The 24,231-nt window shown below is 38.3% G+C and overlaps 2 protein-coding genes and 1 pseudogene across 2 annotated transcripts in view; all 3 read right to left on the minus strand.

Annotated features, from left to right (window-relative positions):
* Nucleotides 1-688, minus strand: part of NFAT5 (nuclear factor of activated T cells 5) — a 191,083-nt gene extending 190,395 nt beyond the window's left edge. Inside the window, exon 1 of the mRNA XM_088830608.1 lies at nt 338-688. The gene's annotated coding sequence lies outside the window, so the exon portion shown is untranslated. The remainder of the gene's footprint in view (nt 1-337) is intronic.
* Nucleotides 689-7,075: 6,387 nt separating this feature from the next.
* Nucleotides 7,076-24,231, minus strand: part of CYB5B (cytochrome b5 type B) — a 29,053-nt gene continuing 11,897 nt past the window's right edge. The window contains exons 2-5 of the mRNA XM_055412423.2: nt 24,067-24,195; nt 22,855-22,884; nt 13,662-13,690; nt 7,076-10,726 (exon numbers count right to left, since the gene is read on the minus strand). Of these exons, the coding sequence (XP_055268398.2) occupies nt 10,636-10,726; nt 13,662-13,690; nt 22,855-22,884; nt 24,067-24,195 (279 nt within the window). The 3' untranslated portion in view covers nt 7,076-10,635. The remainder of the gene's footprint in view (nt 10,727-13,661; nt 13,691-22,854; nt 22,885-24,066; nt 24,196-24,231) is intronic.
* LOC148774379 (large ribosomal subunit protein mL50 pseudogene) lies at nt 13,701-22,848 on the minus strand (annotated as a pseudogene).

Genomic DNA, 24,231 nt, shown 5'->3' on the forward strand with positions numbered 1-24,231 from the left:
ATTGTAAGGATAAAGAGACTAAAAATCAGATTAGAGTCAGGGGTTTCCCAGCAGCAGCACTGCTGACATTTCAGGCTGCATAGTCCTTTACAAAAGGGAGCTGTCCTGTGCGCCACAAGATGTTTAATAGCGTCTGTGGGATGCTTCTCTAGTTACGACGATCAGAAATGTCTCCATAGGTTGCCATATGGTGGTAAGAACAACTGACCACTCAGCGTTGAGTACATTTCACAACACAGTTCCACTGATAAGACAGAGATGGGATTCAAACACAGGTCTTAGACTCTAAGGTCTGTTCTCTTAGTCACCCTTTTATGATCATATCTAAATTACTTACCTCACAAAGCTCAGCGAGGATATACTGGATGTGTAAGCACCTTGATGAGTTAGGTGGGACAGAAATTAAGATGTCTACACATTCTGATGAGCTTCCAGTTCTGCAGGTCAGCGTAACTCCTCAAACAGGACAGGGCTATAAGGAGTTAAGGAGACTGAATTCCATGGGTCTGACCACCAACCAGTTTCCCCATTTAGTATCATGATGTAATCACCCTCCAAATCCACTCCCTCATGAGGATTTATATTACCAGCAACTTCCTACCCCAAGTCCAACTCCATTCTCCAACCTATGATTTATGGTAACTTTTATCTTTAAAAAAAAAAATTTTTTTTTAAATGTGAACCATTTTTAAAGTCTTTATTGAACTTTTAACAATATGTTTTCTGTTTACTATGTTTTTGCTTTTTTGGTTGAGAGGCACGTTGGATCTTAGCTCCTTCACTAGGGATCGAAGCTGCACCCCCCTGCATTGGAAGGCAAAATCTTAACCACTGGACTGCCAGGGAAGTCCCTACGGTAACTTTTCTTACCTGGTTTTCCTCCAGTGGTGCCAAGTCTTTTTCCAGATAATCTGGTCCCCAAAGCCTATATATTCTCCTTCCACAAACATCTAACTTAACATCTTCCATCCCTTCCTTCATGAACCAGAGGTCTCAACCCAAGCTGCATGAGGTTGCTGGCTGTAGTCTTCAAACTCTGGTTTCTTTGGAGTGGACCCTCCTGTAACTAGAATGCCTCTCTGAGAAAGACCAAGCTTTACGCGGACAGGCGCCAGCCTGTTAGCTTTCGTTTTGGTTTTTAATAGTCATTGTGACTGAACTCTAAAAACGATGAAGTACTTCATCTGCAAGGATGTGACTGACGCCCTCCCATCCGAACCCTACGGGAAAGCATTCTGGCTGAGATTCGAGAAGGCTGGCCACACACTAGTAACAGGAGGGTCTTCACAATGAGAATCTGGAAGCCTATCAAAGAAAGCACATCGCGGCAGCTGAGTTTGGCTGCCTAATAAAATGACCACAATACGGCATTCATATCCTTCCACTCAAGATATAAACAGTTTCTGTGGAGGTCTGGTTACAAGGTAATATCTCTACTAAAAGTTTACTAAAACTTTCTTTTAAAAATTGAAGTATAACCTCCATGCAGAAAAGTACACAAATCATAAATCTACAGTCCAATGAATTTATCCCAAAGTAGACACACTCACCAAACTACCACCCGGATCAAGAAATTACCAGCATTCCAAGAAGCCCCTCTAAGGTCCCCTCCCAGCCGGTCTTCACCCTCTCCTTAATTGTAACCACTCTCCTTTTAGTCTCATGACCTCCATACTTTTTGTGTATCTGATGGCCCAGATAATTATCTCTGGAGGCCAGAGTTAATCAGAAGCTGGGAGGACTGTTTCCCCATGAGTCATTCCTCTTAGGGGCGGTTTATCAGTGAGGATGCTTCCAGCAGCAAGTAATAGAAACCCCAACTCAAATGGCTTAAACAATAAGGAAATTTACAGTCCCCGCCTAAATGGAAATCTTGCTGCAGGGTGCGCTTCAGGGTTCACTGTGCCAGCAGCTGGCAACAGTCTCCTGTTCTCTCCTTCTCCATTCAGCCATCTTGGTGGCAAAACAGCCACAGCAGTTCTTTCTGTGACCCTTGTCTTTGGAGAGAAAATTTCTTCCACAAGTTTCATCCCACTGGTGAGAACTGGGTCATATGTAGAACCATGCGGGACAGAAGGCAGGCCCAACTGTCCTAGACTTATCAGCTCGGGTGTGATGGATGTTGAGAAGCCCATGCCAGTGCTCCCTACAGCAAGCCACAGAATGAAAGCAGAAAATACCTGCCTCCACTCATGTATACACATGCTGTATATTGATCAGTGGTAGCAAAGGTCACACACAGGGGAGATTTGTGGCTGAATCTAATGTTAAAGAGATTCAAGGTTAGAGGTTTTAAGTAACTCTCTGGGAGGAGAGAATAAATTGACCGTGGCAAAATAAACACAGCGGCCTTCTGCCCTCTCTCCCTCTGCTCTGAATGTCAATGATCCTTCCTCTCGGAATTGCCCATTTGGGCACTGAGTCATTAACATTTTTTGAGGTTACTGGGATGGTGTCTGTTACCAGTTATGTTGAGCACAGAACATAATGCTTCAATGTACTCTTTACAGATCCCATGATGGCAGGAAGGACTTACACAGGCAGTCAAGGCTGACCTGTTGATCAAGGACAACCTCATCCATCATCCATCACATTGATAGTATATACCCTTGACATGACATGATAATAACAAATTACATCTAGAGCTTCCCTGGGCCCCAACCAGACCTATAACCTCAATCTAATTATAAGAAAAACATCAAGTTCCAATTCAGGGCATCCTTCAGTGTATCTAGTCAACACTCCTCAAAACTTTTAAGGTCATCAAAAACAAGAGTCTGAGAAACTGTCACAGTCAAGCAGAGGCAAAGAAGAAATGATGACTAAATTTAACAGTGGAACAGAAAAAAAAATTATGTAAAAATAGGAAGTATGAATAAATGGCAGACTTTGATAATAATGTATTGATAGTGGTTCATTAACTATAACCAATGTACCATACTAATGTTTAAGATGCTAGGAAGAGGGTAAACCGGGTGCTAAGTTTATGTCAACTCTTTGTATTGTCTTTGCAATTTTTCTAAATTTAAAACTGCTCTAAAAAATAAAGTTCAGTTAAAATATATCTATGAAATCAACAAATGCTGGCAACCAAATTTATTTTACAGAGAAGACAGAGTGGATTTGTAGGGACGGAGGAATGAATGGGGTTCCTGGTTGTTAGTGATGTGGGAAGAATTAGAATTCATCTCAAAATTCTACTTGGGAGTCTTAGATACTTCTGCAACAAATTTGGATAGGTTGCTCACTCAGACACAGCATGATAAACCATACGGAATCAACTTAGTCCTTCCTATGGTCCAGTATAAAGCAGGGCAACTTGAAGGATGTAGAAGATGCTTCCTTCTGCATAAGTGAAGTCACCCAGTCATGTCCGACTCTTCGAACCCATGGACTGTAGCCCACCAGGCTCCTCCGCCCATGGGATTCTCCAGGCGAGAATACTGGAGTGGGTTGCCATTTCCTTCTCCAGGGGATCTTCCCGACCCAGGGATCGAACCCAGGTCTCCTGCATTGCAGGCAGACACTTTAACCTCTGAGCCACCAGGGAAGCCCCAATTAATGAAGCATTCAAACAAAATACACAAAGTATATGATAACAGTACCTGCCTTGGCTATCTGCTTCCCCCTGATCTTTCTCCCATTCAAATCTGAGGAATGGATCCCGTTGTCTTTGATGGCACCAGAAATGGACACTCCGATACCATCTGGCTAATTACATTCTCACTTCTAAGAGTTAGTCTTCCTCACAGGTTTGGACTGGAAACCAATGTAGCCACTTTGATTCCTACTGGTTCCAGTGCACTTGAGGTTTAGTTGTGCTCCTTACCCTAGGTCCCATCAGATGCTCATTCATAACTGATTGTAAGTGAAGTTCCCTTTGCAACTGTTATCTTAAATATATTTATGTATCTTATTCTATGACAAAAATAAACTTGTATATATTTTTTTGAGTGTTTATCTTTTTAAAGCAATGAATAATTCTGTTTTGCAAAGATACTTAAGACTTGGCACAGAATAAGAAAATGAGTTTCTGCCCTACAGGAGCTAGGTGCACTTGGAGAGGCTGAACCTTTTTGAAGATGCTACCGAGGCAGGCATTTTAAGGTCAGGTAAGCTGCAGAGGCCACTGTATTTAGGATATGTTTTAGAAACCAAGTTTGAACTAGCTTGAGACAAAAATCAAATATATTGACTCATACATGAAAGGTCCAGAGGTAGAACTTAGCCCTGAGTGAGGTCAATAAAGATATTCCAACAGGACTGCACTAGTTTACATGGATGGCCCAGCTTATAAACAAATCAGCATTATTTCTTCCAAATGTTTTATAAGACAGTCTAGTGGGTATATTTTTGGATCATAATACTTAAAAATGAAGAGACGTGTAGCTGAGGTGTAACCTTGTCACTTATTAGTAAGACATGAGCCAGAGTACTGTAGTTTAACGGGGCCAGATGGAGCAGAATGAAGAGTAGAAAAAAAGTCTAAAAACTAAAAAGCCTTTAAAAAAAAAAAATTCAGGGAAAAAAAAAAACGGGGGGGTGTATCAGATTGGGAGTCTTGGAAAACTCATTTTCCTGGACTACTCTTGATTAGATTTCTTGGATAATTAAATCAGAGTGGACAGGTGTGTGAGAACATTTCTTTTTATTGTGACCATCGCCCTATTGTTCTTCCTTCCTGAAGAACTTAAATGAGAAAACTGGGGGGTGGGGGTAGGGTAAAGATCCCCAAAGTAAGCTTCTCGAAGGAGAAATGAAATTCAGGTTCCTGGGTTCTTAAATTTTTCTCTTACCAGGTCCATGTGGTTCTGAAGTTAACATCACATTGATGTTTCAGGCACAGAGCTTCGGACCAGGAGCAAACAATAGGAAACTGCTCTGAGACTGGCACTGATGGATCAAAAATGCCACTTGTCACACTTGTAACAAACAGCATTTGTATTTGCATTATGTTGTGCTTCCTCCAATGACCTTGAATCATCTTTTGCAATGATATAAGAAAAAAAAGCCAGAAATGACAGTTTCCAAGTCTTGTGTGCTTCACGGCATGAAGAGGAAGACTTTCACAGGTTCAGAAGAGGCAAAGGTCAAGTCAACCTATTAACAATTACTCATCATTAATTGTAAGTTTACACATACATATATTTCCGAATTAAATCTCATCCAGAACCCTAGACTGGATTATAGGATGGAAGAAGTTATGTAAGAACTTCTCATCTCTGCTGCCTAAGGATTTCATCAATAGTCTTTAACTGTTTACAGACTACCTTTTCTCCAAAGTTGACTCTAATAATACAGTTCAAATCTAAATTCTCATTAACTGGCATCAAGAAACTGTTTCACAAGGAAGGGAATGAGAGTCATTTTAAATTGTTCACACTGATTCTCTTCAACAATGAAGACTTTGCAGGTGGACTCCTAAGATAGTACCTATTTTCTGGTATCTACTGATTAAGAAAAATGATTTATTATTCATGATTCTATTTTATTGGCCATACACAGAAATATCTATATATATATAAATGATAATCAGTAGTAGAATACCAGGCATATTATTTTGCTACAGCTAGAGCTCAGTTTTGGGTCTTTTTGGCCATACTGCATGGCCTGTGGAATCTGGGATTGAACTTGTTTGTGCCCCCTGCAGTGGAAAGTGCAAGCAGAATCTGAACCACTGAACCAACAGGGAAGACTCTAGAGCTTAGTTTTCATATGGGAACAACCAACACTAGAAATTGAGAGCTGTCGGACACGACTGAAGTGACTTAGCAGCAGCAGCAGCAGCAGGGCTAGATTTGGGTTTAAAGTCTAGCTCACCTCTTAGCTGTGTGGCCTCAAGTCATTTGTAAAATTTGGATATCCCCGATTTCCATGTAAAGATCCTGCAGAATCAGAAACGTGTGGAAGTCATCTAAGATACTGCATGGCAGAATAGGCGGCACATAAATTGAGTGTTGCAACTGTGTCCTCACATTTTGCCCGAAATCCAACCCTAGTCTCTCCTGAATGCTTCATACAAGAATTGTTTTCTAAAATGTTAAGTGTGTGATGAAGCTGACTGGCCCTGAAAATACAGTTTCGGGCTTAGTGTGGTTTAACTTACAATTTCTCTACTTTATGACAGTGGAAGTGCTATGCATTCAGTAAAAATCATACTTTTTAATTTTGATCTTTACCTGGGCCAGCAATCTCCAGTACGATACTCACTACTGGGATGTAACCATCTCATAAATAGAGGAAAACCTGCAGCGTATATACAGATATCTATTAAGCTAATTAATGTTAGGTTACCTACATTACCTGCAATTACCAATCATTTAGCAGACTATGTGGGTGCTTGGTCCCTTAAATTTACACACTGAAATCACAATCTTCCATCTCAGGTTTTCAGCAATCGACCAGGATTTGTCAAATACTTGCCAAACACTCAGCATCAGGAACAGTGAATTATTAGGACTGAAGATTAAACATTAGACTCAAACACTAGCAACAAGAATGGGACTTTTCTATTAGTAATCCTCAATTCATATGACAGTGAAATAACTACTAAAGAACGCCCTAAAGAATGATGTCTCATTGGTAATGTTAGAAGGCTATCAGTGTGTTTTAAAGGTAATTGTAAAAATGGCTTATTTATCTTGATTTATTAACAGTCACTAGAACTTCGATCTCAATGCTTAATTTCCCCCAACAGTTTAGCTATTTCCAAGAAAAACAACCCCATTTGAAGACTGGCATTATAGATAAATATTATTACCTTGAACTGGTTTCTCATCAGATGGTTTCAAAAAAACCTGTCTACCTCGTTGCTATATCGTATCTGTTAATACAGCAAAAGTCTTGGTTTGCGCCTCTTGTGATTTTCAAACAAGCAATACACATCAAGAAAGAGCGACAGCAGCAGGAATCCTGAAGCTCTCTGCAGTTACACGAAACCCAGTATTAGCATAGATACAGGTGGCTTTATGCTCCCCAATTCTTTTCTTCCAGAACACCTGAGAACTACAGAACCAAAATTTCTACTAAAAAAAGAAATTAAAAACACACACAAAATAACTGTAGTCAGGGCAAGAAAAGGAAAACAGTATCTTTATTGTGTGTAGTTCTAAACAAACATTCACTGTGTGCACATTCCAGCAGACAAAGATCTTTGTTCAAAATATGCTGAAATAAAATAGGTAAACAAACTCCATTTATTGAATACACAAAAGGAATGTTAATATTACTTGCTCAGAGTGGAGGGTAAAAGCAAAAGAAAGAAAGTGAAATCACTGTGCTCAGCCTAAACAGCAAATGGAGAATATAGGTGCAGGTGCAAATTGGCCCCTCAAGTTCATGAGTGAGATGCTAGGTGTGGAGTGGGTAACCTGAAAAATACCTCTCTGCTTCTTGGAACCTCCCCTCTTAGATCACCCCCAACAAATTACAAACCCAGCTCTCTCAGAGCACAACTGCCAGATGGGACTAAACTCATTACTTTCATGATATCTGGCAAAAGAACAAAATGGTTGAAAGAAAGAAAAAAAAAAAACCAACAGTCTGTTGACACAAGACACATCTGAATCCATTTCTCCTGGGCAAGGAAGTAACCAACGTTACTGTTCTGTGTTTCTAAAATGGAATTTAATCAGATGGGTATCACTTGAGATTTTAAACATGAGACACTCTGTAAGTAATGATATATCTGGCCTGAAAAGCATTTTTCATTGCTCCACATGGGAACTGAGTGAGTGTAAACACAACAATGTTCTTATTTCACAACATGTGCATTTATGACAACTGCTGAAAGAACTTTACAGGGTCAAATTATAGGTTCCAATGGATTTTTGTTGCAGCTTAAGTGGTCACATGAGAACTAAACACAGTATAAACTTTGTCCCTACCACTTTCCTGTCTTTACAAAATGTAAGTCATTTGGAAACCAAAACCAACTCCTGAGAGACAGAGGCAGGAAATCTTGGGACACGGCACTAACATCCTTATTTGGGGGCACTAATTTCCCCTCATCTCCTCTCCTGTGATCTCCAGCCATTATGTTGACAGTATGGTGGGCGCCGGCGGTTAAGTCTTCCTTGGGAATAAACAACCCAACACTCCAGAGACACCCCAGGAGGCTCCGGACAACAGGGACTGGCTCCACTGGTTCTGCAGAGGGGTTTTTCACAACCCATCAATGTCGAGGCTGTTTCAAGAATTCCCATCTATGTCTTAAAACAAAAGTCCTTTTTGGTAGATTTGGCTAATATACTGTATTACTTTATTGTTTAGAAAAAAATCCTCTGCAAGCTCTCACACAAGCTCTACCTTTCACCTGGCTGTTTATGTAGGCAGCAGAATAATAATAAGTGGACCCAAAAGTGGTTTTTATAACGCAAAGTGACATCACATTAGCAGATCAAAAGAGAGCCCTGGGTATTGGATGGATTTCATGGCTGGCTGAGACAAAGTCTGAAAATCTTTTCCTCTGGCTCTGAATAAAAACAAGTCCAGATGTAAACAGGAAACGACAACCAATATGAAACAGAAAAACGTACCTTGTGCAGTCGTCTTTACCTTAAAAAATACCAAAAAACATACATTTTACGTAAGAATATTGTTCTTTAACATTTCTTCTAAGCCAGATGTTTTCCATTCAATTTTGGGGACTGCCAACACATTTTTAATTGATCCAAGTTATCTTCTGGCTCAGTTTTAGCTTGAATGTTCCCTTTTCCAGCTCCTCAATACTCCTTTGTTCTTCATTTCTACCCCAGTGTGGGCCCATGTCATCAGGTGACTTAAATGAGTACAGCAATTAAATATCAATTCTTATTCAAGGCAACCCTTCTTTGCCTTCAAATTGAGGAGTAATCAAGTCACACCACCTCTGTTACATAATCATCAAAGATTTTTCTTTCAGTAAATTGTCTTAAAGTGGCATCTTATAATGCATAAAAATATTTTCTAAAGATAAAAATTTTAAAGTTAACCCACATCCCTGACATACAAAAGCTGGCCAGAAATCCCCTAAAATTACTCTATAATGTCATAACCAAGTACACAATTACCAGGTTAATGTTATTTTTATGAATTCTGAATTTGCTCTACTGCTAAATCACAGGATACAAGACCTGGGTTGAACTTTTTCTTAAGTAGTTTGCAGGGGCAGACACTGGTTTGCTGCGTAGTTTCCTGTCCTGTCAAGTCTCTGGCAAGCAGGAAGAGGGGAGGAGATGCTGAGCAGCGACCATGGTCCTTCCTGAACCACGCGGTTCCCTGCTGTACGTGACAATGGCTCAGAGCAGACTGGTCATCTTCAAAGGATAGGGAGGAAGAATCACCACAGTTGTCAGCAGAAAACTGCCAGTGGATGGTCTCCTCAGGTGCTTCCACAGAGAGAAGAAAGCAGTCAAATACGCCAGAGAAACGCCTGAACTGAGGAGAAACAGTAATATAACTCTGAATAATAACATACTCCTCACGGAAAGTTATCCAAGGGGAAAAAAAAACTACCACTTTTTTTTCCCCCTCTCAATGGAAAAACAACAAAACCACAAATTGGAGCCATGGAGGTAAAATACAGACGAAGTGGAAAACACTCTTGTCCCGCTCTCCTGCTTCCAAATGTTGCTTTACCATGGGAGTTACTTTACTGGGGCAAATAGAAGATCAAATATTGTATCTCTGATCAATTTGGAGTCTCTTACTTCTATAAAATGGGGAATAAAAAATTGCCAATCGATTAAAAAAACAGCAAAATCCTTTACAAAACTGTAAAGCTCTAAAGATATACTTACTTGCATTTTACCAATGAAAGATGGTAACTTTAAAAGAAGAAAAAAGATGGTTAGGAACTGGTGCCAAATCAAAATAAGGGATGAAAGCTTTAGTGCTTCTTCTGAACTCTTGCCCTTAGTGTTTTTCAATATTTTCAAAAGAAAGATTACTGTGAATTCACTCTATCATCCTAACTCACCTCTCCCTCTCTGTTTCTCCCCACTCCCAATGAACAAAAGGGAAGCAGAGTTCTGCCCAGCACCACCATCTGATGCCTTAGACGGTGGCAAGGGCTCCTTGCTGCACTTGGCCAGTTTTAACAAATACAAACAAGTAACAGGATAATTCTGCAGTTGTGTTTTAAGTCAAAGATGTGCAACCTGATGCCATGGATTAAAACCTCTTATGATAAATAATAAAATTAAGTCATAATTTAAAAAATAGGAATATTTACTTAAAAGAAAAAGGGAAAAAGAAAAGCTTCAAAACCAGAACATGACATACTGTTAAATATGTCTAACGTGCGTTCAAAGTACTGGAAAGCAGGCAATTTTACCAAAGGGACTGCCACAACGACATGTGGACTGTAATCATAGAAGACAGTTCTGAAACACAAAGGCGCTCATGGAAATGAGTAAAGAGAGAAAACAAAGGCAAGGATACAGAAAAATGAGCAGGTGCTTTGAGAGTAAGGCTCTGAGAAATGATTTGGACACGGCCATGGAGCTGAGGTGGATGTCTGGCCAACCGTCTGGGTTCCAAGGGATAAGAATACAAATGGCAGGACTCGAGAAGAGGGCACCGCTGCAGGCTCCAAATAAGTCTCTAGGTCTTGCTCCCAAGTGGAAATGCTTTCCAGACTTCAACAAGGTCTCCTCAGGAGGACTTGCTCTCCGCCATGTAGTAACGATACAGAAAACCTAAGAGAATAGCACCCACGATGGGGAAGATCCAATACGACCAGTAGCTAGATGTTCAAGGGGGAAAAAAGCAATAAACTTGTGAACATTTGGTATGAAATGTTCCCTATCATTCAACATTCACATTTTAATACTAAAGTATTTAAATACTTTCACATTTAATTCTTTGATTTGGAGAAAAAAAAAACAAAAAACAAAGATTTGAATTAAAGTGAAAGTTCAACAATAACGTAAAAGGACTAAAAATGGAACATATAGCATGATACCAAAAAAAGATAATATACAAACACACACACCAAAAAAAGATAATATACAAACACACACCTCGGTATGTGTTTTCACAAAGACACAAATGGTTATTTCTGGGTTATGGGATTACAGATAGATTAAATTTTTCTCTAAGCCTTTTCACATATTCTACAATTAACATCCTTAAACAGGAAAAGGCCACCATTTTATGTATATAATTATCAGTGTAGAACCAATGAACCTAATACAATTGCTGATGATATTATATCTGCCCCAAATATATTCTTAAAATTTAATCCTCACAACAATACTATGAAATGAGTACCATTATTATTCTCATTTTACACATAGGAAACAAAAGCTCTGCACCCAAAATCACAAAGGGAAGTTAGTCAAGCAGCTTGATTTCTATCCTCCTTTGGACACTAATAAGGACAAACACACACAGAACATACTGACAGTACTAATAAGTTAGGCAAATGGTAGCTGGCTTAAGAAGTCCTACAAAGAAACTTTCATCAGTTTAAGGACAGTCATTATTCTCCTCAAAATAAAGAGAATTCCCTGGTGGCCCAGTGATTAAGACGACTCACTTTCACTGCGGTGGCCCTGGGTTCAATCACTGGATGGGGAACTAAGATCGTGCAAGTCACATGGCACAGTCAAAAAAAGAAAAAAGAAAATCCTTCTTCTCTATTAGAACTTATTAACACTGCTAGCTTTAATCTAAAAGACCTGGCTGCCCCTCCACTTAAGACATATGCAGTCTTAGTAATAAAAGGCTTTGAAGTCCACAAAAACCAGCTGCGGTTCAATAATAAAAACGATTCTTTTTGCCTCAACATGCCAAGCACTTTGTACATTAAAGTATGGCAGAAAGCTGTTCTGGACAAGTTTAGAATGTCAGGCAGGTAGCTTTGCTTAAAGACATAAGCAAGTTGGTCAGTATGTACAACAGCTACATGGCACAGGGAAACATAAAAGTAATCTCCCCAAAACAGTAATGATTGCAAGGTACCTTCCAGGGGAGCCCAAGAGGCAAAAGAGATCAAAAGCAGGACCCTTGACAAAACACAGAAGATAAAGCCTTCAGTGCAAAAGACTAAGAATGGTTGAACATCAACCCTCAGATGATCCTTTGTAATTTTATGACCACTGAGCATAGAAGTAGAGGAAATGCATCTATACTGCAGCAAAGGAGATACAGGTTCAACAACAACCTCTTGCCCATAAGACAGAACTCTATTCATTCAGATTTATCCAGGTTATTGACTGTAGCTATGACTGTTATTTTTACTGGTTTGTAGTATTCCACTGTGTGAATATCCCAGAATGAATTCATTCATTTTACTAATGAATGGTTATTTGTGTTGTTTCCAATATTTTAGTATCTTGGATAATGTTGCTATAAGCATTCCTGTAATGTATTCATTGGTATATATGTATACACATTTTTCTTGAGTGTATATATACATATATATATATCCCTAGAAATGGAATTGCTGGATCAAAAGTTACTATATTATCAAATTTACTTGATAATGCATAAACTGTTTTCCACAGTGATTGTACCCATTTACATTTCCTCAAGACCTTAACAGGGGCTAAGAATTGGTAATTTACTTCCTAAACAACTCTTATTATTTTTAGAATTTTTAATTTTGGCCAATCTGATAGGTGTGAAATATACCCTATGATTTTAATTTGCATCTCTCTGATGACAAATGAAATCAAACCTTTCTTTTTAATATGCTCATATTTGTGCTTCCTCTTCTGTAAGGTGCTTAAATCTTTTCATATTCTACAAAGTTATTTTTTAATTGATTTGTAAAAATTCTTTATGTATTCTACATAATTCTTAACCAATTTTAAGTGTTGTAAAAGTCTATACCAAGTTTATGGTCTGTATTTTCAAATTCTTTATGGGACTTTGGGCTGAGTATAAATCAGCTGAATTTACTAACAGTTTCCTTTAATTTCCACTTTTAAAAAATATTCTGGCCATCATCTCAAACAAAAAAGATGGTACTTTTATGGGGGCAGGGTGGGGGAAGACACATTTTCTCTTTCTGTGAAATGCCTTAAGTGAGATCTCAGAAAGATGAAACAGCTCTATATAATCTCTGTAAATTTTTATAAGCCAAGGATTCTACAATTTTCTCAAGTAGAGACACTATTTAAGGGATGACAAATGTATACTTTTCAGGGCTACCACTACTGTGTTAGCAACTTTACTGCAAGGGGCATTACTAGGTTAACCTTTGAGAAAACTCAAACTCCTGGATATGACTGCAATACACAATTTTTTTCTTTTGTAAAATGTAATAATAGCACCCACATTATAGGTGTGTTGTGAGGATTAAAAGAGAATAAGTTTTTAGTGGAAACTGCATAGCTGGGCTGAGCTGCAGAGACTGTGGGTCTGACTTAGGAGTAATACTTGTTCATGCACTCTTGCCTCTTACTACATATAACTCTGATTTATGTCACAACGAGATTTAAAAATTACTCAAGGCAAGAACTTTTTGAGATTATTCAAGATGACTGAAACTGGAAAAATTAATTTTGCTAAAGCTAAGAGACTACTGATTTGCAATAATTTTGACCAAAAAAAAAAGAACAAGCTGTCAAACTATACTCTTTAAGTTATGTTACATATGTATATTTATGAAAGGAACCTCTCTGCCACATAGTATGTTGGAGCATAAGAAAGTCTATTAAGGGAATACCAACCTTTTGTACGTATTGCTTTTCGGAGGTTCCTGAAGAAGACGCATATTTAAAAACAAACAAAACAAAAAAAGATTAACACAGAGTACATAAAACTTCTCATGAATATTCATGTAAACTATGAAACTAAATAACAACCTCATCTTTCATGTAATTTGGCAAGTATCCATATGTAATGGGAAGATGGGCAATTCTTTTTCTGATAATATACTGGCATTCTCTAGTAAAGAACCACTATGAAAGCATACAGAAATGACCTAAACTCTTTTTATTTATTGGGGAAAAAATGCCATTGATACAAAATACATTACAATAAACTAATGAACTAATTTGCAGTCACAATTATATGCCTAGTTTAGCTGGGCTTGCCACTGGGGGTAGTTGAAATCACATTTCCTGAAAACATACTTAAAAAATGAAACTCCTCTCTCGTAACATAGAGATCAACTGGGAAATGCTCAAAAGCACGCAGATAACTGCTCTGTGACTTAGAGAAGCAAACTGGTTTACTCTCTGAAATCATAATAATTAAGATTAGAGATCTTAGGGCTTATTTCACACCGAAAACAGAAAAAATGGGGTTCAGTTCAGTTCAGTCGCTCAGTCGTGTCCGACTCTCCGTGACCCCATGAATCACAGCACGCCAGGCCTCCCTGTCCATCACCAACTCCCGGAGTTCACTCAAACTCATGTCCACAGAGTCGGTGATGCCATCCAGCCATCTCATTCTCTGTCATCCCCTTCTCCTCCCGCCCCCAACCTTTCCCAGCATCAGAGTCTTTTCCAGTGAGTCAACTCGTCGCATGAGGTGGCCAAAGTATTGCAGTTTCAGCTTACCAAAAAAAAAAAAAAAAAGTGGCAGCAACTCATCAAGAGGTACTGATACATCAGTGACAACACTGATGAGCCCTGAAAATGTTACTTGACAAAACCAGACAAAAAGACCATGTATTACATAAGTCCATTTACATGAAATGTTCAGAACAGGCAACCAAGAGGCAAGAAAGTAGATCAGTGGTTTCCTAGGGCAGACAGAAGATCTGGAGGGACACAGAAAATGACTCCTGAAGGTTATGGGGTTTCTTTTTAGAGTGATGAAAATGCTCAAAAATTGATTGGTGATTATGGTTGCACAACTCTAAATATACTAAAAACCTTGACCTGTACATCTTAAATAGGTGAATTGGATGAAATGTGAATTACATCTTAATAAAGCTGATACCAAAATTTTAAATTCAATTTATATAAACATCTAATGAACTTATGGATTTCGTTAATTAGTTGTAGAGTACAAAAAAGCATGCTAACTTACCGCCAGAGGACAGTAACTCATTAGCATAGGTTACTGCTGCCCGAAAGATCATCTCTGCCAATAGTCAGCAGTATGCCAGGGTATGAACGCATAATTACAGTTCTCAGTAATCTCCAAGAATTCCAACAACCCTACATACATACTGGCCTAGATACTTTAGAGCAGACCATGAGGTGAGTTTTAGCTTCCTGTATCCAGAACATTGTAATGCAAATGAGACCATGCCTCAAACCGGAAAGAAATTCACCTACAGCCAAGTAAAACCTCTAATAAATTTTAGATAAATCTTATTACTTTACTATTACATTTCTTTGAGACCCTGATGATAACAATCTGGGACATTTCTCCTTGAGTAGAATGAGTCAGGCTAGTTAAAACATGTTACTGTCAATCTTTGAGAAATACAGCAAATGTTTTGCAGAGTTGAAAGGTGGGAGTGGTACTGATGGTTGTGTCTGCATCTCATTTATAATACTGCCTTTCAAAATATTCCACTACAGTAACCAAAAAAATGATTGAATTCTATGAAGAAAATGTCCACGGTCTTTTATGCTTTCTTTATCCACAAATATACCAATGATTTATAAAACAAAAAATGCAGAATTAGTTTTTAAAAAAAGTAAATCTGAAAGGCTTACATGAGAGCATAATGAATAATATATGCATCACTTTGCTTAACCTATAAAAACATTAAAAGCCATTAGTTCATATAAAGGAATTCTCTAGAAGTTTTTAGCTTCTTTTGCAACCACAAGCACTGGGTGTGTGCTAACTCAAGTGAACCTCAGACAATGCAGTAAGCAACCCAGAGAAGAAAGACAGGGGCAAGAGAGGACACATATCGAGACCATAATATACTAAAATGGTAATAGTTCCTAACAAGCAATTTTTTAAAATTTAAATATATATGGTTTCCATCCTTCCTTTCTACCACTCATTCCTCCTTTTAACCAAGTACCTCAACCTGTTTTAAGATCAAGCTTTCCCTGAAGGCAAAAAGAACAACTACCCTAACACTGGAGGAAAGAGAAGAGAAAGCAGCAGATCCTTTTTAGAATACTGACAGCCAAATAAATGCCAAAGTACAGTTACTCTGCTTTTAAACAACTATAAATGAAAGAGTTGTTTAAGGCACTGCTTATGGTAGCCAAGTGCCTCAGCCAACTTCGGAAAGAAGCCAAAAAAGTTATTTTTAATTTAACAAAATTAAAAAGAAAACAGTTCTATTAACACAGAACCTTTCTTCGAGTCTACCTTTCTGTTCTCACTGTGCATAGTTCTCATTTCCACTCCAGAGCTCCTGAGTCTAACAGATGCTTAGGTGAAATTCCTACAGTTTATGATTGACTTCAATTTACCCCTGTGGGTGTTCAGGCATATCTTGGCTGCTTAGGTTCTTGCCCACATGTTAATTTACATGCAAGATTGGTCAGGAGAAGGCATTGGTCTCCATCTTTGGCACAGACAGTAGTAACTACAATACCCTATGATTTTAGTTACAAAAGAGCAGCTCAAATCCAGAGCTCTTCTACCAAAAGCTTTCTCAAGTAATTAACATCCATGTTTCTTTCTCCTCCAACAAGTCCGGAACACATTCCCAAACAACCACATTGTTCTAAGTCTACTCTAACTTTACTTCAAAATTAACAAAAATTAACTGTTTAAACAAAGTGGTTCCTCAAGTTCAAGATTCACTAAGGCTTTAATTCCCTCATAAAATAAATATGTAAATAAATACATGCACACATATATAAATACTAAACATAGAAAATATTTCATAATTTTTGAGTAACCTTTTTATTAATGCTGATTATAACAAATTACATCTGATATCTTTGGGCTCCATGCTAAATCAGTTTCCTCACTTGTGAACTGAAAATCTCAGATCAGATGAACCTGAATTCTAAAGTCATATTCAATTAACTCAACACATTTCTCTGACCCAAGGGCACTGTAGCAAAACCTACAAGAGCAGACTTCTAAAGATTAGAGAGATGTTAATACCATGCTCCCACGTGCAGGAAGACTGAAGGAGCACAACCTCAAAGAGATGATTCTATCTCACAGATACTCCTCTGAAATGCTTTCATGTGGTTAAAAGAATGACAAAGAAATCTCATAACTGGCAAACATATGGGAAAGGATTTAGGGATCAGTGGGGGGTGATTTCACTATGAAACCTGTTTAGGGAAAAAAACATAGGAGAACACGTTCTTAAGGAATGGTGTATTTTGTCACCAGAATATAAACATAGGAAGCAATGAGTCAAAATTATGGTGATGAGGCATTCAAATATATAGACAGGGCATTATACATATACTTCAAGCCTAAATAGCTTATATTTAGACTTTCAGAGATTTAAATAAAAGGGAAGCATAAGGTATACAAGAAGCTTATGTGTTAATTCCTAAACTGAATATTTGCCATTCCTAGGGGATTCCAAGTATTTAAAATTGGAAGAAGTGGATTTTAAGCCACAGGACACCTTCAACAAATTCAATGAGTATTTGGGTGGCCTGGTAGTTTTTGTAGCTTTTTATTTAGAATAGTTTGGTCTGTATGTGACCAGAAACATGAAAAACAACTTGGGAGCTCTGGGCTTCAAACTACTGCAAAGGGTTCTCCCCTCAGAATACAAAAGACTGTATGTAACATTAGCTATCACTATATGAATTCTAACGTTAGGTTCATCGTACAGTCTAGGAAGTCTGAGTTTTGAAAGTACATGATGTCAATATATTCATGGCCATGGGGTGTGGATCTTGAGGACAGCCTTCTCATGAAGCTCCAATGTACTAAGATTTCTTTCTAGATGAGAATTTTTTTTGCTTCAAATCTACTTTAATTCCAAGAGATTTATCTAGATTGAACAGTCTTATTTTCTACTATTTCTAGTTGTAAAGTAAAGCAAGTAGTAAAGCAACTTTCATAATATACTACACAGATTTTTATTTCTTTTACAAATGTTATTTTATCTGTATATGCAATATATATTTTCATAAATTATGAATGACATGATTCCATAAAAGTTTCTGCAAATGTGAAAAAATCTTGTCAATTCATGACAATAAATGAAAATGATTAATAACTTTCTTCCACAGAGAAAAGTGGGTGTAGAGACCAGTTCTGACAGCATTTCACATGGTAAAGTATCAAAAAGTCTGATAAACAGCCCCCTTTTCAGGGGGAAAAAAAAGATTTCAATGTGTTCTTTCTTTGAACTGTTCAGTAACCCCAGGTGATTTTTAAACTGGGAGGCAGATTACTGGCCGTAAGTTCATCAAATTTAGAACTCTCCTGAACAGGCACAGTATAGAAATCAAGAACATCTCCAACCCTGCACATCTGGTGAAGCCTGGAGTTAGGCATTGCATGGCCCAAGTCATCAGCTAAATGTGCTAAGAAGCTGAACTTCATATGAACATCTTCCAGGGAGATCTCCTGCCAACTGGTAGGAACAGATGAACCAAAAACTTCTTTGACATGAGATTCCAAACGACTCTGGAGATCTTCAGGTGGTTTGTATGCTTGCCTTCGTAAGGGTGGACACACCAAGATAGGTTCTTTCTTCACCTCTTCTACTGTCTCAGCTACCATTGGCTGTTTCTCTTTTCTGAGTCGAGACCAAAATTCTCTGCGTGGCGCCCCTGAAGCTACCCCTGTGAGGCTTTTTCTGGCAACGCCGGCCACCCAGAGTGCCGCCATTTTTGGGGAGAGCTTGGTGACCGAGAATACAGTTTTAACAACTACTGTCTTATAAAGCATAAATGCCTGGTCAGCCCAGTCATACAAAAAATAGTTTCCTGTACATAAGGGCAAATGCAAACATGAAAAACACCTGCTGAGACAAATTTCTACATGACTTTCTCAAGAACCCACTATGACAAGATATAGAAGATAACACAGAAGGAAAAAATTAAAACACTCAGAGACTATTCTACTTATCACCACATTGGAGGGCTGATTTGAAAAAGATGTTACCCTTGTCCTTCTGACATCTTGTTTTGCAAAACTACCAGTCATTCCTAAATAAAGCATTACAAGGAGAGACACTAACCCTTGAGATTTCTCAAGAAGGGTGTTTTGTCTTTCAAGAGTGACCTTGCCATTATAGTCTGCTTTATTTCAAAAGATTAGGTTACAAAATACAAATGTTAGATAAACAGTCAACAATGAAACAACCACACAAAATTCTTTGGTAAATAGCAAGCACTACTCATCCAAAGGCATATCCATTTCAAATATTAATAAACTGGGTTGTAGGTATGACAGGAATATTTAAAAATTCTTAAAAGGAAATTTTTAGTATGATGCAACCAACTACATCACAAAACTATAAAGTATGTTTTCTTTTTAGTCTCCCTCTCATAAAAGAGAAGGTAAACGGAACATTACGTATGTTCCTGTATGTACCTCTAAAAGAAAACTCTGCATAACAAAAGTCTATAACATCTGGGAGAGAAAAATGTACCTGCCTTTAAAAGGAATTTACAAATTAGTTTTTGTAAAAGATCTGTAAATTTTACAATTTACAAATTACTTCTAACATAGATGGAACTGACTTGATTTTAAAAATTAAATTTCTTAAGTTGAAAAATGAAGCTTAAGAAACATGCTAAGTTTTTATAGAGACAACCTTACTTGCTTAATAAAATGTTTATAAATTGATATGGAACAGTCACTAAGGTAAAATGTTTTAGTTCAAAGAAGCAAGGGTCAGAACAGCATGGGCGAGATTTGTAAAGGATGGGGTAGTTTATCTGTTGGTCAATCCATCTGCCTTCCACCCATCCATTTACATTTATGTATGCACAGAATCTCTTCAGAAGAGTAAATGAGAAAATGGCAGCTGGCTACCTCAAGAGAAGGGGACCTGGGAGACAGAGCTGGCGATGGGAATCATTTTTATAGTATACTTTTTTGTACCATTTGAATTTTTAATCATGTACACCACAAACTTCCCATTCAAAAAATTTAAATGGAAAAATGGTCAAGTTATTGGGTCTATTCACTGCAATGAGACTTGACCAGTGAAGCAGCTGGGAACTGTAACCTCGAAAATACCTTCTGAAAAAATGAATGAAACAGTACCACATTTTTTGATCAGGTTGCATCTGTATGTTACCTTATGTCCTGAACTGAAGGCAGACTCTGACTGATAAAGATAAAGATTCTAAGCAAGAATTAAATGCATAATCAAGAGACATCACTGACAACAAATGTATGTTGGTTACTTGCAGCACAGTAGACAGGCAAATGGGCACAGAAAACAGTTCCTAAGGTGAGTTTCCATAACTCAAAAGCAGACCAGAAAAATGTTAACTCAAATGTGAAGAGAAGACCGAAAGCTCTCGGCATAAGGGCTAACTCAGCTGAGAAGAGATTTAAGAGATAAAAATGCTTTTAATTCTAGTTATCTTCAACTGAAGCAGGTAAGAAAAACATCCATAGTCTCTAAGCTTTTAAACTTCGGTATTGTAACAAACACTTCAGGGTCCTGAACCTCAGGCATTACAAGTAAACAATGGTGACCATCGGTGTCAAAGCAAAAGTAGTATGAAAAGTAGTTTCTAAAAAACTGGGAAAAAGTTCCTGATTTGCACTCTGGAATAGCATGTTTTAGGTGCTTTAAAAATAGTGTTGTTGGTTTTTTTTTGCAGGGGTGCGGAGATAGTTTCAGACGGGGAAGAGGTATGGAGTTGTGGAGGGAAAAGAGAAGCAGACAAATAAAGGAAGAAGGGAAATGAAAACTCTGTCCATAAGGCGAAGAAACCTCTAAATGAGACATTGTAAAAAATAAAATAAAATCAATTCTTTACAGAGGTTCTGAAACCTTAACCGAAAGAATAGTAATGAACTTAACATTTACTTCTTCATGGTAAATGTAAAAAAAACTAAGAAAAGAGATACCTCCAGCCTAGATGCAGAAGGGCTTATTTAAAACCCATATAAGAACTAAATGTGAAGTCTCAAGAATTTCTTTCTGGAACTAAAATCAGGCTGGACTATATAAGCTCTATGACAACCTATGTAGGTGGTCTTGAAAATTTTCCCAAAGGTTTCCCTTGGCTAGTCTGCCTGAAGTACAGCAGTGTGACTGGAAATACTCAATAATCAGACTCTCTATTTAAAGGAGACTGTCCTTTGAGTACAGCAGACAAGAGAAAAACAGAGCCTTGAAAACACTGCCCTTAATCACTGTTTAATTTAAGCTGGGCTGGGGCCAAACTACATTTGGAGACTTTTAAATTCTTACCAAATTTCATCAAATCTCACCAGCTAAAAGGGTTTCTTTTTCTTTATTTCTTATAAAAAGTTGAAGGCTCAACAGTTTTAATTTATCTGAGACATCTCTAGTTACTTATTTGGTCTACAGAAGGCAGACAGTGCTTTCCACAGAAGAGAATTAAAAGCTCCCTAGAAGTTTTCACAAGTCATTCAGCCAAATGTCTGGCGCTTGGCTACCTGGGTTACTTTAAATGCAAACTCCCACCTCCAGACAGCATGAATCAGTAGTAGTAATGGAAGCCCAGGGAATATGCACTTCGGAAAACATGTCAAGAGATTCCAATACAGGCGGTACAAGGAACAGAGCTGGAAAAACACTGCTCTCCATTCCGAAGAAGGGTCCTAACTGCATACTATACCACCAAGGAAGAAAAATGGCAACAAGAAGCAATTTGTAAGACCTCTGGACACTGGAACTCCCCCCTCCACAGATTTTATTTGTTTTAACATAGAAAGTGCTCTCAGGGTGCTGTGAACAAGTGGGTTATGGTTCCTGAATTAAGGTACATCTCCTGTACAAACAGGCGTATCCCTCAAATCAGATGTCGACCTCTGAGAGCAATGGTTTCTGGCCATGTTCAGTATACCAAGCAAGCCACGCTTAGCTCAAATTTTACCTTAATTACACAAGTGAAGATTCAAGAATGGATAATACACATGTTAGGAGAGGAAGACAAACTACCAGTGTTCACAAAGCATTTACGGAACCACTTCACATCCCCTTCATAAACAATTCAACAGTTCAGAGGAGCAGAGTGCAACAAGATGGAAGAGTTAATTCACACAAACACTCTGGATGGTGGGGGAACAGGTGGCAGAATCTGTCAAGCAACCTCTAGAGTTGAAAGAATTCGTGTGTCTTGGCCAACTTTACTGTCACACAGGTTCAGTAATTCCAGCTCAATGCGGAAAGGGAAGCTAGAAGGAGGAAAAGGGGAAGGAGCATTGCCTCCATGAAGTTCTGGTGACAACTAACTGCTGTGTCTTTAAGAGAGTAGAAGAGTCAAGGAAAACAGAAAAAAAGTGAGGGAATAAGGGAAGTGAGGCATCCAGTTTGTGGGAAACAAAAAAGCATTCAAATTTTCTTCCTGGTACATTATGCAGTACACATTACAGTTTTCAAATATTTAATCTTTAACTTTTGTGGTATCATGGAGTGAATGGGAAGGGTGTGTAGACCTATTTGAGCCCAGACAACAGGGTAATGGGGACAGAAAGGCCTGTTCCAGTCAATTATTCAATTATTCCAGTCTACACCTTGTTCTTAGACTTGCAAGAATAAATCAACTTTCCAATTCTTTTCCCAACACAGAAGCATTATCAACTATACTATAAGAACACGGGTCATAGCTTTCAGAGTTTCAATTTTTTTAAAAAATGAATAGGGGCCTGAATGAAATGTTCCTATTGTTCAAGACTCTGCTACTTTTTTCTGAGATGGTACTGGAGGCAAATTCCTAAAAAATGGGATTTTTGCTTGGACGGAAAAGTAAACATTTCTCGTTAAAATACTTAAAAAAAAAAAAAAGCAATTCCATTTGAGTAAATAGAAATACAAACACTTGAAACACACAAGAGAACTAGAGGACTTCTTACCTTGCCACCACCTCCAGGTTTAAGGTCATTCTGTTTAAAGAGGAAAACAAATAATATTTTAAGACACATCCAAACAAACTCTCATTATGTGCTTATTTCTAACTTTGGGACATGAGACGACCTTTCTGGTAGCAATTCCATAGGAGATGTCAGGGTCTATAGAAGGGTCCTGCCCACTACCCCCCACCTCACCCCCGCATCCCTGACTCTGAGCACATCATAGTCCCTTGTGAGAATGGCATGGTCCACAGTTACCGCTTTTTTTTTTTTTTTTACAATATTATATTGGTTGGTTTTGCCATACACTGACATGAATTCACCCCAGGTGTACATGAGTTCCCCCTCCTGAAACCCCCTCTCACCTCCCTCCTTCCTTTATCCTCCCTCTGGGTCATCCCCGCACACCAGCCCCGAGTATCCTGTAACATGCATTGACCCTGAACTGCTGATTCGTTTCACGTATGACAACATACATGTTTCAATGTCATTCTCTCAAATCATCCCACCCTCACCCTCTCCCACAAAGTCCCAAAGACTGTGCGATACAACTGTGTCTCTTTTGCTGTCTCGTATACAGGGTTATATTTCCATCTTTCTAAATTCCATATATATGCGTTAGTATACTGTATTGGTGCGTTTCTGTCTTACTTCACTCTGTATAATAGGCTCCAGTTTCATCCACCTCATTAGAACAGATTCAAATGCATTCTTTTTAATGGCTGAGTAATACTCCATTGTGTATATGTACCAAAGCTTTCTTATCCATTCGTCTGCAGATGGACATCTAGGTTGCTTCCATGTCCTGGCTATTATAAACAGTGCTGCGATGAACATTGGAGTACATGTGTCTCTTTCAATTCTGGTTTCCTCGGTGTGTATGCCCAGAAGTGCGACTGCTCACAGTTACCACTTTTAGCAAAGAATTTGCAAGAACAATCAAAGCACTATTTTAGATCATGATATTAACCTCATTACAAAGAAATTAATCAACTAAACTTCCAAATCAGTTCCTTTTCAGAGACACTCTATGTGCTGATTTACAAACAAGAAACTCCAGCTTAGCACAGTAAGGCTGGATGGTTTTGGAGAAAATTTAGCCTGATGGCTGGGCCGAATGAATCTCCATTTTAGTCATTGGTTCCCTCATCATGACCTGTGGCTGCTATATAGCGTCCTCTCTCTACAAGCACTCCTAGCTCGGCTGGTTCTTACCGGGTGCACGTCACCAATGTAGTACTGCTTGAGCATTTCTCTGGCGTCAGAGGAGTGGCCTACATCTTCAAAGCTTTCAGTTGCATCTCCTCCAGCTTGTTCCATCAGAACCTCTTCTCCGCCAGGATGCTACAAGAAAAAGATATTTATTAAAGTAAGGGCTCT

Source organism: Moschus berezovskii, chromosome 22, assembly GCF_049115385.1.
Source record: "Moschus berezovskii isolate FMDL1 chromosome 22, NW_MosBer_1.0, whole genome shotgun sequence".
Classification (NCBI taxonomy): domain Eukaryota; kingdom Metazoa; phylum Chordata; class Mammalia; order Artiodactyla; family Moschidae; genus Moschus; species Moschus berezovskii.